Source organism: Monomorium pharaonis, chromosome 5, assembly GCF_013373865.1.
Source record: "Monomorium pharaonis isolate MP-MQ-018 chromosome 5, ASM1337386v2, whole genome shotgun sequence".
In the NCBI taxonomy this organism is placed as follows: domain Eukaryota; kingdom Metazoa; phylum Arthropoda; class Insecta; order Hymenoptera; family Formicidae; genus Monomorium; species Monomorium pharaonis.
Window position 1 is genome coordinate 16162623 of NC_050471.1, and position 13078 is coordinate 16175700.

Consider the following 13078-nt stretch of genomic DNA (forward strand, 5'->3'; position numbering starts at 1 on the left):
TGTTTTTCATTTGAAGACTGTGCGGTGTCCAATCGTGCAGTGTCCAATCGTGCGGTTTCCAGTAATGCGGTGTCCAATAATGCGATGTCCAATCATGCGGTATCCAATCATGCGGTGTCCAATCGTGCCGTGTCCAATCGTGCGTGTCCAATCGAGCCGTGTTCAATCGTTATGTGTTCCAAAAAGAGATTACCCCACACTGGGTTAGCCACACTCAGATTGATTTTGAAATGTACGCAAAATTTCTTGATTTATTGTCAGTTTATCGAATATATTTCTTTCCACTTTATACATACGACTTTCTAATCTATATTATCATAATTCTGAGAAATTTTTCTTAGAAATGAAAAAAACATGTAATAAAATTTGTTAATTTCTGCCCGACATACAAACCGTCAAAGTTTCCCGAGTGTTGTACACTCATGTGCAGTGAACGTAACTTTTTGATAGTGTGCAGTTAGAGGGTAAAGTGTGTAAATCTGTCCATAATTGCAGTCGATAAATTATCAATCTGATACCATGACATTGTAGAGTATTAATTAATTGGTAGTGGAATGTAGATTTGTTTGTGTATGAGTGTGTATAAATCTACAAAAGCATCGATATATGATACATTTTGTGAAAGGCACCAATTTTCTGACTGATTACTGTAATTGTATAATTTGTAATTACTATAATCTGAATTTTTTAAATAAAAATAAACCGCAGAAAAATTACTCGGTAGTCATTAATAGTAATAAACCGATAGATTTATGAATCACTCGATCAAGTACGTGAGTAAATTTAATGCGTATTGTATGACAAGAAAGAATAAACTTATAACTTATCCATATTTATGGGTTTGTTACACATGAAGTTTAACATGTAAAGTGTTGTTCTTTCCCTGGTAAAATTATTTATCCGTTAAGCAGTATGAAGACATCGAATTTGTAATCATTCGTGTTGGATGGTGAGTCGCGCCTTTTGTTTACCTTCTGTATATCTCTCGTGATTCGGCAACTGTTTTATTTAATAACACAAGCATACAAAAAAGTGGTTAGTCCGGCGCATTTGACTAGTCAATTTTTATGTATTTTGACCTGCTGAATCCAAATCCAAGGTCAGAATTGGCTCATTTTTTCCTAATCTTAAAAAAAAAACCTTGTAAAAGCAGTTTGGGTCACAAATGTATAATCCAAAGCGTGCAAGCTTGCGTAACCACATTACCTGGGGAAAATCCGTATGACAAGTCTGAGCTTCTGTGAAATGGGTAATGTGGTTACGCAAGTTTACACACTACGGATTACACATTTGTGACCCAAACTGCTTTTACAAGGTGTTCTTTGTTTAGGTTAGGAAAAAATGAGCCAATTCAGCAATTCTAACCTTGGATTTAGCGGGTCAAAATACATAAGGATTGACTGGACCGCCGGACAACTTTTTTTGTGTGCCTATGTTATTATATACTTTTCTATATAATCTGCTAAAAACGAATTCGTCAAAAGCGAGTTATATTTGCACGATTCTGTTTCTTAAGTGAACCCAATGGAATAACATTGAGTCTGTAGAACTACATAATACATAATAATATATATAAATCAATAAAATGTAACATTAATATTTCGATCGTGTATAAATTCCAAATTAGGCGCCCATTTCGTCGGATGCCCTTTTTGACATGTGTCACGAAAACATTAATTATTAAAAAATACGAAACAGTATTATAAAAATTACTATACCATTTAATAGAAGATACTTTCTAATTTGTATTTATGTATTGTCAACATTGTTTTTCTAACCATTATTTAAGAAATATTGTCCAAAAACAAAGTGGTGTTCCAAATTCGGTGCCTTTCTCCTATATATATAAATATTATGTTATATTTTGGGCAAACAGGTGTTCCGGTTAACGTGGAATGTCCCATGTATAAAACAAAAAATTATATACGCTTTACAAAAAAAATTAAAGTGACTGCAAACATCTATTTATGTTGTAATGATGTTAAAGCATAAAAATCATAAAAACAAAGTTATGAATATTTTACTTGAATAATCGACTTATTGTACTCACACTGTGAGTAGAATAGACCCAAATAAAAATGCCTGTTGTACGTTTGATTACCACAAGCACATTAATACGCTTTATGTCGCGTGTTAATACGCTTAGAGGAAATCTTGAACTACAGGTAGATGGCGTGCAGTCTAAATTTTAAAATAAATACTTAGATACAGAGCGCAAAACTTTTTTGGGGGATCCACTGGATCCTAGGTGACCACAAAGGGCTAATGAAAATTATTCTTGATTAAATGAATAAATATCATCTATAATATAAATTTATATGATAACGAGGCTCTAATACGTTATTTTGGTGTAAATAATAAAACAAGCCAAATTATTAGTGCTGATATAATTAAGTCTCTTGGTTTCTTGCCGCAGCTATATTGAATTTGAATCAAAAGGTTAATCATGTAACTTCGTGAAATTTTTCATTTTCTGTTGTATTTATTCTGCATAAACTTCTTATTACTTACATAATTACATGTAATTCTGTACGTGAAAAGTACAAATCACTAAATATGATTAGTATACGAATGTTAAAGAAAATGATTAATATTAATATCCGCAATAATATTATAAGCAACTATAATCTTAAAAATATGTCATATTTTGTAACATCTTTTACACCATGAAACTTAGTGCCGAAAAAGTTTAAGTGAAAAATATGATTCAGTATCACGCATTTTTAAGCTTATGGTGATACTTATAGGATTACTGTGATTATTAATACTAGTCATTTTCTTTAATTTTCGTTTACTAATCATATTTAGTGATTTGTACTTTTCACTTACAGAGTTATATGTGAGACCGTAAATAATAAACAGGTTTATGCGGAATAAAATTAACACATGAGATCACTTTTATATACTTCTAAAATACAGAGAATGGTATCTTTTTTCGTTGACAGTCAATACATACATGTATAATCTAATAGGCTGATTTTTGCTTGTCATAAAGAAAATGTTCCTTTTATGTATATAATATTATAGTTACTATATTTAGCATATTTTGAGGGTTTCATAAGCACGTCACAAGTTACAGCACTAGGATACACTGAATAATTATGGTTTGGACTAAAAAATTGAGTTATTCAACATGTTATATTTTTTCGCCTCTGATAAATATAATATAACTGCATATAAATTTAATATGACTGCAGCGAAGGGTCAAGAGTCTTAATTTTGTAACAATTTCTGAATTTGTCATCAATCTGCTGCATATATTGTTAATTTGTTTACTATTTTATTGTAATGAATATTCTATTTAAACAATTAAATTTTAATTTTAATATCGATAAAATAATTGTTCTACACTTTTTTGTTTTTTTTATACTAATTGTTTTTTATGTAAATAGTGTTTCAAAAACAACAATTTTTGCCTACTGGAACAAACCTTGGGATTTAATCTTTCTTCACAGTTTTAAATCTCTAAATGTTAAAAATATAAATTTGTCAATTATTTTATAGAAAATGAGCAGTAACAAACAACTTAAAATTACAATTTTTTTAAATAAGAAATAAGGATTTCTAATTTTTTCAATAGAATTATAAAATTTTTTTCTTTAATTGTAAGATATATTAAAAGTGATATTGACCTTAGAAGAATAAAAATACATTTTTTTTATTTTTTGCGGAAACTATTAATTTTACTCAAATAGATTTTATTTTTATCTTCAGATTAACAGCTACCCATTACGATGCAGCTAGTAAATTCATCAATATTCTTACTCGGGGTCTTCGAGACAATATACTTCCGGAAGACTTAATTCCACTCGTACAGGATGTTGTAGAAACGCATCCAGGATTGACATTTTTAAAAGAAGCCACAGAATTTCATTCACGTTATGTACACACGGTTTGTATCGTTTGTATGGTACATATTTGTATAGTTTGTATAAAATAACTATCTCAGTTCTTGATTGTTAAGAAGGAGGGTCAATAAGCTTGTTTTTGTGTCCCCTCAAGATTTTCAAAAAACAATTTTTTAAATGTATGATTATTAGGAATGTCAAAGATGGCTATTAGATAAGAAAGACCTTTTCATGATTAATAAGTGATTTTTTTAACCCTTTGAGCCACTTTGAATTATTTTTGGTTCCTATAATAATTTTGATAAAATTGTATCCAAGGGGTCGCTGATTATGAATCTAAGATTACGAGTCAGATTTTTAAAATTAAAAATGGCGGATCTAATATGACGGGCGTAAAACTAAAAATTAAACCTGTAAAACTTAGTATCTACAAGTTTTTCTAGGTGCTGATTACGAATTTGTTGTCAGATTTTTAAAATTTAAAATGAATCCAATATGACGAAACTCCTAGATACTAATTGTAAGTTTCATGGAAATTAGTTGAATTTTTAATTTTATGTCCGCCATATTGGATCCACCATTTTTAATTTTTAAATTGATAACAGATTCGTAATTAGCACCTCAAAAATTTTTGGATATTATTTTATGGAAATTGGTTGAATTTTTAATATTTTGTCCGCTATATTGCATCTTCCATTTTCAAAAATTGGACAACGGATTTACAATCAGCGACCTCAAAAATCCTCCAGATAGAGTTTTGTAAAAATTGGCGCGCTTCTCTGAAACAAATTCTTTAATTTTCTCTTAGAGAAAATTTCTTAAAAAAAAAAAAAAAAAAAAAAAACTTTTTGAATATTTATTTTTGAATAATTTTTTAGGATTTTTTAAAGTTTTATTTTATAATATACATGCCTAATGATTACTTGTAGTGATTTTATATCCATTTTTTAATATCTTGGGCGCGTGCACGAGAGAGAAAGAGGGAGAGAGAGATACACCTATAACAAATACAAAATTCAGATCTTATTTCTTTAACTATTTTTCTTACTTTTTGCTCCCCTTTTTTACAATTTTTGAACCGTCGACTGAACTTTTTTATTTCACATTTCCTAATATATTTTATTTTTGTTCTTTTCTAACTTTTTAAAATATTCTTTTACTTTTAGAGGGCATTTTTTTAAATTTCAAATATTTTTCGGCAAAATTTATAAGTAGATACAGCTAACACGAGGACGAAAAGATGGCGGCCGGTGATAAACAGGTTGGAACTTTACTAGAATCTTAGGTTCCAGAGTTTTGTGGAAAGAGGAGGTAAGATAGTGGCCGAGGAGAGATGGAATAAGAGAAAGTGAGATATGAAAGGAAGACCGGAAATTGAAGGGAGGAAAATGGAGGAAGGACGAGAAGCAGGAGAGCGAGAAGAAAATTCGGAATAAGGCATTAGAGGAAAGATGGTGAGAAGAAAGATTGGCGTGGAGAAGGTATGGAGGAAGCGGTGCACGGAGAGGACGCCAGAAGGGACAAGCGGAAAGAAGAAAAAGGAAGGAGCGAGGATGGTGAAGTGGTGACAGATGGTATGTGTGTAAAGAAGGTCGGAGAGTGTGAATGATTGGAGAAAGTGCATGGTAAATGACAGTCGATGTATCGAAGAATCGATCAAAGTTCCGAGGAAGAAAGAGGGAGACAGAAGATGCAAGTAGAAAACTGGAAAGAAGAAGAGAGAAGAGAGAGAGATGGCAATAGAATGGAGAAAGACGATTGTAGCATCGATAAAGTGATGTAAATCGATGAAGAGGATCGAGGAAGAGAGTGAAACGCGTGCGCAGGAGTTTGAGGCTGGAGTGGAAAAAGAAAGTAGGAACGAAAGGTGGGAAACGGTGGCAGATGGCGGCACAAGTACGCGATGGAGAACGATTAATATATCGATATATCGATCTAGAGTATCGAATTAGAAGTATTGAGGAGGAGAGTAGAGTGCGAGGAAGAGATGTTAAGAGTAAGGAAAGGAAAAACAGGAGAGAGTTAAGGCGTAGAAATTTTGTGAGAGAAGAAGAGATAAAGAGAACAAGAGAGTACGGAAGAATGGAGGAAGTGATGGAAGAGTTGAGGAAGATAAAGAAATGTCCGGAGGAGATGGTGGTGGTGTTGAGAGAAAAGTATATAGAGAGAGGAGAAATGAGAGACGGTGGAGAGAGGATAGAGGTGAGTTTGGAGAGGAAAGAAAAGAGAAAGAAGGTACACAGGAAAAAGGAGGAAGTGGTAGGAGGAGGAGAGGAGCAGGAGCAGGGCAGGGGTAGAAATAGAGAAAGAGACAAGCGATAAGGAGGAGAAATGAAGGGAGAACCAGGAGAAGAAGGAGAAGAGGAATGAAGAAAAAAAGATGAAAGGTGGAAAGTATAGCACAGGGGGAAGTCAGAGAAACTGGAAGAAAATGAAGAGGTAAAGAAGGAACGGAAGAGGAGAAGAAAGGAAGAGGAGTAAAAGGACGGAACGTGGCAGAAAAAGAAGAGGCGGATAAGAGAAAGGGAGCGGAGAAGGAGGGACAGGAGGGAGCAAGAGGACAGGCGAGACACGGAGGAGCAGGGGAGCGGGAGAAGGATAGAGAAGGCAAAGGTGAGGGAGACAGGTCGTAAGGATAGAAAGCAGAAGGAGAATCAGGATGAGAAGGAGAAGGTAATCGAGGAGGAAAATAGGAGAAAAAGAAAAGAGGTAAAAAGAGAGGAAAGGAGGATAAGAATGCACTGGGGAAGATGCCAGAGGATCCAGAGAAGGAGCTAGAGGAGGAGGGGGAGCACAAGAAGAAAAAAGAGGAGAAGAATGGTGGAGTTTGGTGGAGGAGGAGAATGAGGTTAAGTGGAAGGAGGAGCGAAAGAGGAAATACAAGCAGAGAGGGGAAATAGAAAAAAAAGCCAGAAAAAAGGTAGAGGAAAGGGTGGAGAAGATAAGAAAAGAGAAGATGAGAGAAGGGAGAAAAAGCTGAAAGAGAAGAAGAAAAGGAGAGGAATCTGGTCTGGAGAAGAGTGGAGGGAGATGTCCTGGAGGAGAGGCGATTCTTTGTGGTGGGAGTTATAAAGGGAGCGTCAGGGGGAGAGGGGTGAGAATAAGAAGGGCGGAGGAAAGGATAGGGGAGGCAGGAAGATGGATGTTGATCACAGAGTTAGAAGTTTTAATAGACAAAGAGGAGATTTTCGGAAGAACAGAAAGGATTTGGGAGTGGGGGTGGACGAGGATTTTACAATAGAGGAACAAAGAAACAAGTGAAAAATGGTGGAGGGTCCTAGGATGGAGAGAACAAAGAGGAGAAAGGTGACAGTTTCTAGTAGAAAGTTATGAGTGGAGAGCAGGAGGTGGAGCTGGGACAAGGAGAAAGGGGATAGAAGGAAGAAGAGAGGGAATAAGGAAATAATGAGGCATGACGGAGGGAGAAAGAGGAATAAGGTGGGGAAGAAAGAGAGAGAAAGATGGGGCCGTGGAGAGGGATGAGGGTTGCTAGACTGTAAGATTGCCCAATGGCCAGGATTCGGAAGAATTAAAGGGAGTTGACATTGTATTGTATAGTATTGTAAATATTGTATATTTATGGATGTATCTGAGAAGATAGAAGGGAAGGAAGATGTGAAGGGTTTGGTTCTCTTGAAAACACCCCAGCAACCTTAAGAGGAATCAGGAATAAACTACTACCACTATTACTGCAACTAACACCTTTTACACAATTTACAAGTTTGTTGCTGGTTTATATATAGTATATATAAACCACCTTGGTCTGGTACGGTATAAAAATTTTCAAAATGTGAATTCTAGTGTTTTCAGGAGTTTTTGATGTCGTTGATCACGATTTTGAGTCAGATTATCGAAATTTTATATAAAAACAGTTTTGCTGCTCTAAACTTAAATAAATAACAGAAATTACATTGTTATTTTATTACATTGTACAACTTTTCTTTTATGTTGTTCAGAGCTAACGACGTTGACGTACAAAATTTTGTAGCTTTTTGCTTGTTGTTTTCGGTTTTAAACTATGTATACATGTTTAGCTTGTAATATTGCATTGTGCGTAGTATCTTGTTTCAAACATCTTTTACATATATAAAAGAAATTACCATAAATTTATAGAGTCCCCGCCCCCCCATTAAGATAGGTGAAATATTACTAGTTTTAAAAGTGGAAAATAATTTTAAAAATGTATTAGTAATGCTAAAAAATTTTTGTGATACCGATTAGCCTTTATTCTTTTCTCTTTCACACCCTTAAAAAACCAGTTTTTAAAAATATTATTTTTTTTCAAAAACTTTAAATTTGAAAACTTTGAAATAAATTTTTTTACATAGGGTATGACTACCAATTTTTTGCGAATTTTGGTTATATCCTGATATTACCAATTCTAACCCAAAGGTTTTTTTAATTTTAAAACGCTGTAACTTCTAAACGCTGTAACTTCTAATTGCAGGCGTGAACCTATATGCAAAATGCGCGTCTCAGAAATTTCTGATATTTTATATTTTTTTTAGATTTTTAAAAATGGTAAGTCAAGTTTAAACTTGCAAAAAATCACATTTTTGATACTTTTTTCCTATTTTAACACCATAAAAACTTTTAATTTTACTACACTGTTAAAAAAGATATGAAATTTACAATACATTTACGATACCACGGTAAATGAATTTTACAAACTGGGTATCTGAAATACAAATTCTTGCACTTATATAGCTAAATTCCTACACGATCATCAATTTTAATCACTAATATGAAATTTAATACACACATCATTGAATATTAAAAACCCGTTTAAGATTTTTTGGAATACGCAAAGTAATAATACATATTTTCGATTGAAAATGAGAACATTTGTATATGAATTTATTTGTTGCAAACAAAACATTGAAAATACAATACGACTTTGGATTTTAATTGCGGCGAACTGAAAAATACGATACACTTGAAATTGAATATTATGATATGCATAATCTTTCTTTACAACTATTGTCTTTTAAAATTGCAAAGCGCGAATGAAATCAAGAATTCATATATATTTCATGGTAAAATTCATTATTATATATGAATCGTTATACCTACGTAGTATAAAATGTGTATAGACAATGCGCAAAATTTGGATCATATACCCTAAATATAATAAATAAATAAAAAACGAGAAAGTGCCAACGACGGTCATAGCAGATCTTAATGCTCAATATATTTTATACAATGACGCCACGTGAAAAGCGGAGATGTGACATACTTTGAGATTTGTATATTTTGAGACCAAAGATGATGCCAACTTTGATGAGACTTGATGGGCCTATGCACCCTGCTTGTCATGCATGCGCATGGGAAAAGCCATGTGTTCAGCTATGCACATGCGCAGAGCACGCGAACGCGTGCATACACGGCACTTCTCCACACGTGCCATGCAGACTGCAGAGGCCCAGATTTGACGAGACGCAATCAGCTCCCATAATTGTGCCTTCCTCAACCATTGAAATCGTGGTCATCTCCTGAGGGACAGCAAGTTAAGAAGTGAGATTTTGCGATAGCCGAACAAAGAAAACCAGACGAATACGTATAACTGCGCTCTAGAGTGTGCCGGCGAATCAGCCATTAACTCTCGATTCGCCAAAGCAGTGTTACAGTGCACAGTGAATAAATCGATTTAACTACGAGGAATAAAAATTGGTAAGTAACTAATAATTTATTTGGAATATTGAAAACCGATCACATTTCTTTGTGTTAATATAAATAAGCTAGCACGTGGAACGTAACCTTGCTGGCGATGTTACGTTTCACGTGCTAGCTTATTTAAATTAACACCAACGCACGATCGTTTTTTTGTAAATATTAATCCTTCTGTTATCTACAAGTGCCTCTTAGACGATTATTTACTATATTTTCGCATTAATTTCTATTTTGAGATATTTCGTTAATGACAAATGCTGGAACACGTAGGATTTTTACCAACACCATAGTCCCTTAAGACGAATATTTCAATGCACGAATGAAATATTCTTCTAAAAAAAATGTTTTATCGCTGGTATGAAATATAAATACCCCGTGATGAAACAAAACTCATAAAATTCCATCTAGATTGCAATTTTGTCACTATGTACAAGAGGTTATCGCTGAATTTTTCTGATTTCTTGTATTAATTGACACAAACTCCCTGCGGTGAGAAAAAAATTATAAACCTTAAATTGTGATTGCTATTTGGGTACATTTATATTTCATACTGGCGATAAAACATCCTTCTAAAATGTGTATAATTTCTAAATGTAATTTTTCTCGGTTTTTGCACGTATAACTCGCGTGCTCACAAAGCTTGTTGTACCGAACTTGCTAGTACATAGTATTGTAATAAACTTATATACAATAGCTATTAGGTATATATTTCGATGACATGAAATAGAGTAAGAAAAACTCTTTTGTGCTGGACGTCTTTTAAACGTCTTTTTTTAAAGTCTTATTTTTTATGTTTTCAGAGTATTACTTCAAATAAATCTCCAAACTGGACATAAGCGAAAGGACAAAAAAAGAAAGTCACTGTCTTATGATGGTTCCGTGATGAAGCTAGCTAATGCTTGGAGGCTTTAAAAGACGATTTCTAAAGTCGACTGTCGTTGTATAACGATTTAGAATCGTATTAAAGCGATCAGTATTATTACCAAACGCCAAAAAATGTACCAAATAATTTATTATTTTATAGTTATTACTAAATATAAGTAAATATTTAAAAAATTTAGTATACAATATAAGTCTGAAAAAATAAAAGGCTGCCTATAATAATATATTATGTGCAAATAATTACGCGGAGTTTATTTTTTATTGAATTGACACTTTTTGTTTATAAAAAGATTCAGAAGAGGTCGAATGGATAGGCAAGCAAATTTAAAATAGTCTCTTTATATATATATATATATATATATATATATATATATATAAATATTATATCTGATAATTGTTAAACGATAGGCGATTATTTTTTTATATGATAATTATATAAATTTTTAATGTTTCTAATGTAAAAGTGCGTGCAAAATAAATTCAGTATACTCAAAGATTCAATGTTTTTGTTAATTTTTATAATCAAAAAATAATGAATGTAATATTTATTAAATGTAATAATATATTGTTAAGGCTCCTAGGTAGTCACTAGAATTGTCTTTGTTTAATGGCGTCAAAAGCGAGAAATGGCGAGAAATGACACCTTATTTTATCTTACGTGCTATTTTCAAATAAAAATGTATTTGGATAAAAACTCACTGTAGATCGGTTCAGAACATTTCTAAATTATGCCAAAAATCAATTTCGTTTTTGGCATATTTTAGAAGTGTTCTGAACCGATCTACAATGAGTTTTATCCAAATATATTTTTATTTGTAAATGGCACGTAAGATAAAATAGGGTGTTAACAATTTCTCGCTATTTCTTGCTTCTGACGTCACTAGGACAGCTCTATATATAGCGACTACCCAGGAGTCTTAAAAATATTAAATATTAAAAATTGTATTAAAAATAATATAAAAGTGTAGGAAGTTTTTATGCAGATACCGTATATGAAATTTCAAATACAAAATTGAAAATTAAAGGAGTGGTATTTCGAAAACAAAAGTAACGAGTAGTAATATTACTATGCGCATTTGTTTGAAAAATCAGATACTTGTAAAGGAATTTTAATCTTTAAGTATTTAAATTAAAAGACAGGTCTCGGAATTCTCAGAATCAAGACCATACAATTTAATGCCATAATGTTCCATAATAACCACTATGTATATTAATAATAATATTCCAACATAGTAAACTTACAACACTTGTGTACTTGAAATTCATGTAGTCTTGAGATAATTTTCAGATCAATGTTTATGAAAATTAAAAAATTTGTTTCTTAATTTAAATATGCTTAAAGATCAAAATTCTTTTTCAGGTATATAAATTTTCAAACAGAAGAACACAGTAATATTACTGTTCAATACTTTTATTTTCGAAATACCACTTTTTAATTTTCAACTTCGTATTTGAAATTTCAAATACGGTATCTGCATAAAAACTTCCTACACTTTTATATTATTTTTAATACAGATTTTTTTTACAGTGTAGTGACTACCTAGGAGCCTTAACAATATATTATTACATTTAATAAATATTACATTCATTATTTTTTGATTATAAAAATTAACAAAAACATTGAATCTTTGAGTATACTGAATTTATTTTGCACGCACTTTTACATTAGAAACATTAAAAATTTATATAATTATCATATAAAAAAATAATCGCCTATCGTTTAACAATTATCAGATATAATATTTATATATATATATATATATATATATATATAAAGAGACTATTTTAAATTTGCTTGCCTATCCATTCGACCTCTTCTGAATCTTTTTATAAACAAAAAGTGTCAATTCAATAAAAAATAAACTCCGCGTAATTATTTGCACATAATATATTATTATAGGCAGCCTTTTATTTTTTCAGACTTATATTGTATACTAAATTTTTTAAATATTTACTTATATTTAGTAATAACTATAAAATAATAAATTATTTGGTACATTTTTTGGCGTTTGGTAATAATACTGATCGCTTTAATACGATTCTAAATCGTTATACAACGACAGTCGACTTTAGAAATCGTCTTTTAAAGCCTCCAAGCATTAGCTAGCTTCATCACGGAACCATCATAAGACAGTGACTTTCTTTTTTTGTCCTTTCGCTTATGTCCAGTTTGGAGATTTATTTGAAGTAATACTCTGAAAACATAAAAAATAAGACTTTAAAAAAAGACGTTTAAAAGACGTCCAGCACAAAAGAGTTTTTCTTACTCTATTTCATGTCATCGAAATATATACCTAATAGCTATTGTATATAAGTTTATTACAATACTATGTACTAGCAAGTTCGGTACAACAAGCTTTGTGAGCACGCGAGTTATACGTGCAAAAACCGAGAAAAATTACATTTAGAAATTATACACATTTTAGAAGGATGTTTTATCGCCAGTATGAAATATAAATGTACCCAAATAGCAATCACAATTTAAGGTTTATAATTTTTTTCTCACCGCAGGGAGTTTGTGTCAATTAATACAAGAAATCAGAAAAATTCAGCGATAACCTCTTGTACATAGTGACAAAATTGCAATCTAGATGGAATTTTATGAGTTTTGTTTCATCACGGGGTATTTATATTTCATACCAGCGATAAAACATTTTTTTTAGAAGAATATTTCATTC

General features: G+C 32.0%; 1 protein-coding gene across 19 annotated transcripts in view; it reads left to right on the top strand.

Annotated features, from left to right (window-relative positions):
* The window catches only part of LOC105839109 (serine/threonine-protein phosphatase 2A regulatory subunit B'' subunit alpha), a 310192-nt gene that overhangs the window by 141884 nt on the left and 155230 nt on the right, over positions 1-13078 (top strand). For 18 of the 19 annotated variants that reach the window (XR_004963295.1, XR_004963294.1, XR_004963290.1 and 15 more), the window contains one exon: positions 3715-3892. The exons of the other annotated variant lie outside the window; for it this stretch is intronic. Coding sequence is in view for 5 of the 18 variants with exons in the window: in XM_012685169.3 (XP_012540623.1) it covers positions 3715-3892 (178 nt within the window). In the remaining 13 variants the exon portion in view is untranslated. The remainder of the gene's footprint in view (positions 1-3714; positions 3893-13078) is intronic. 19 annotated transcript variants of the gene reach the window in all.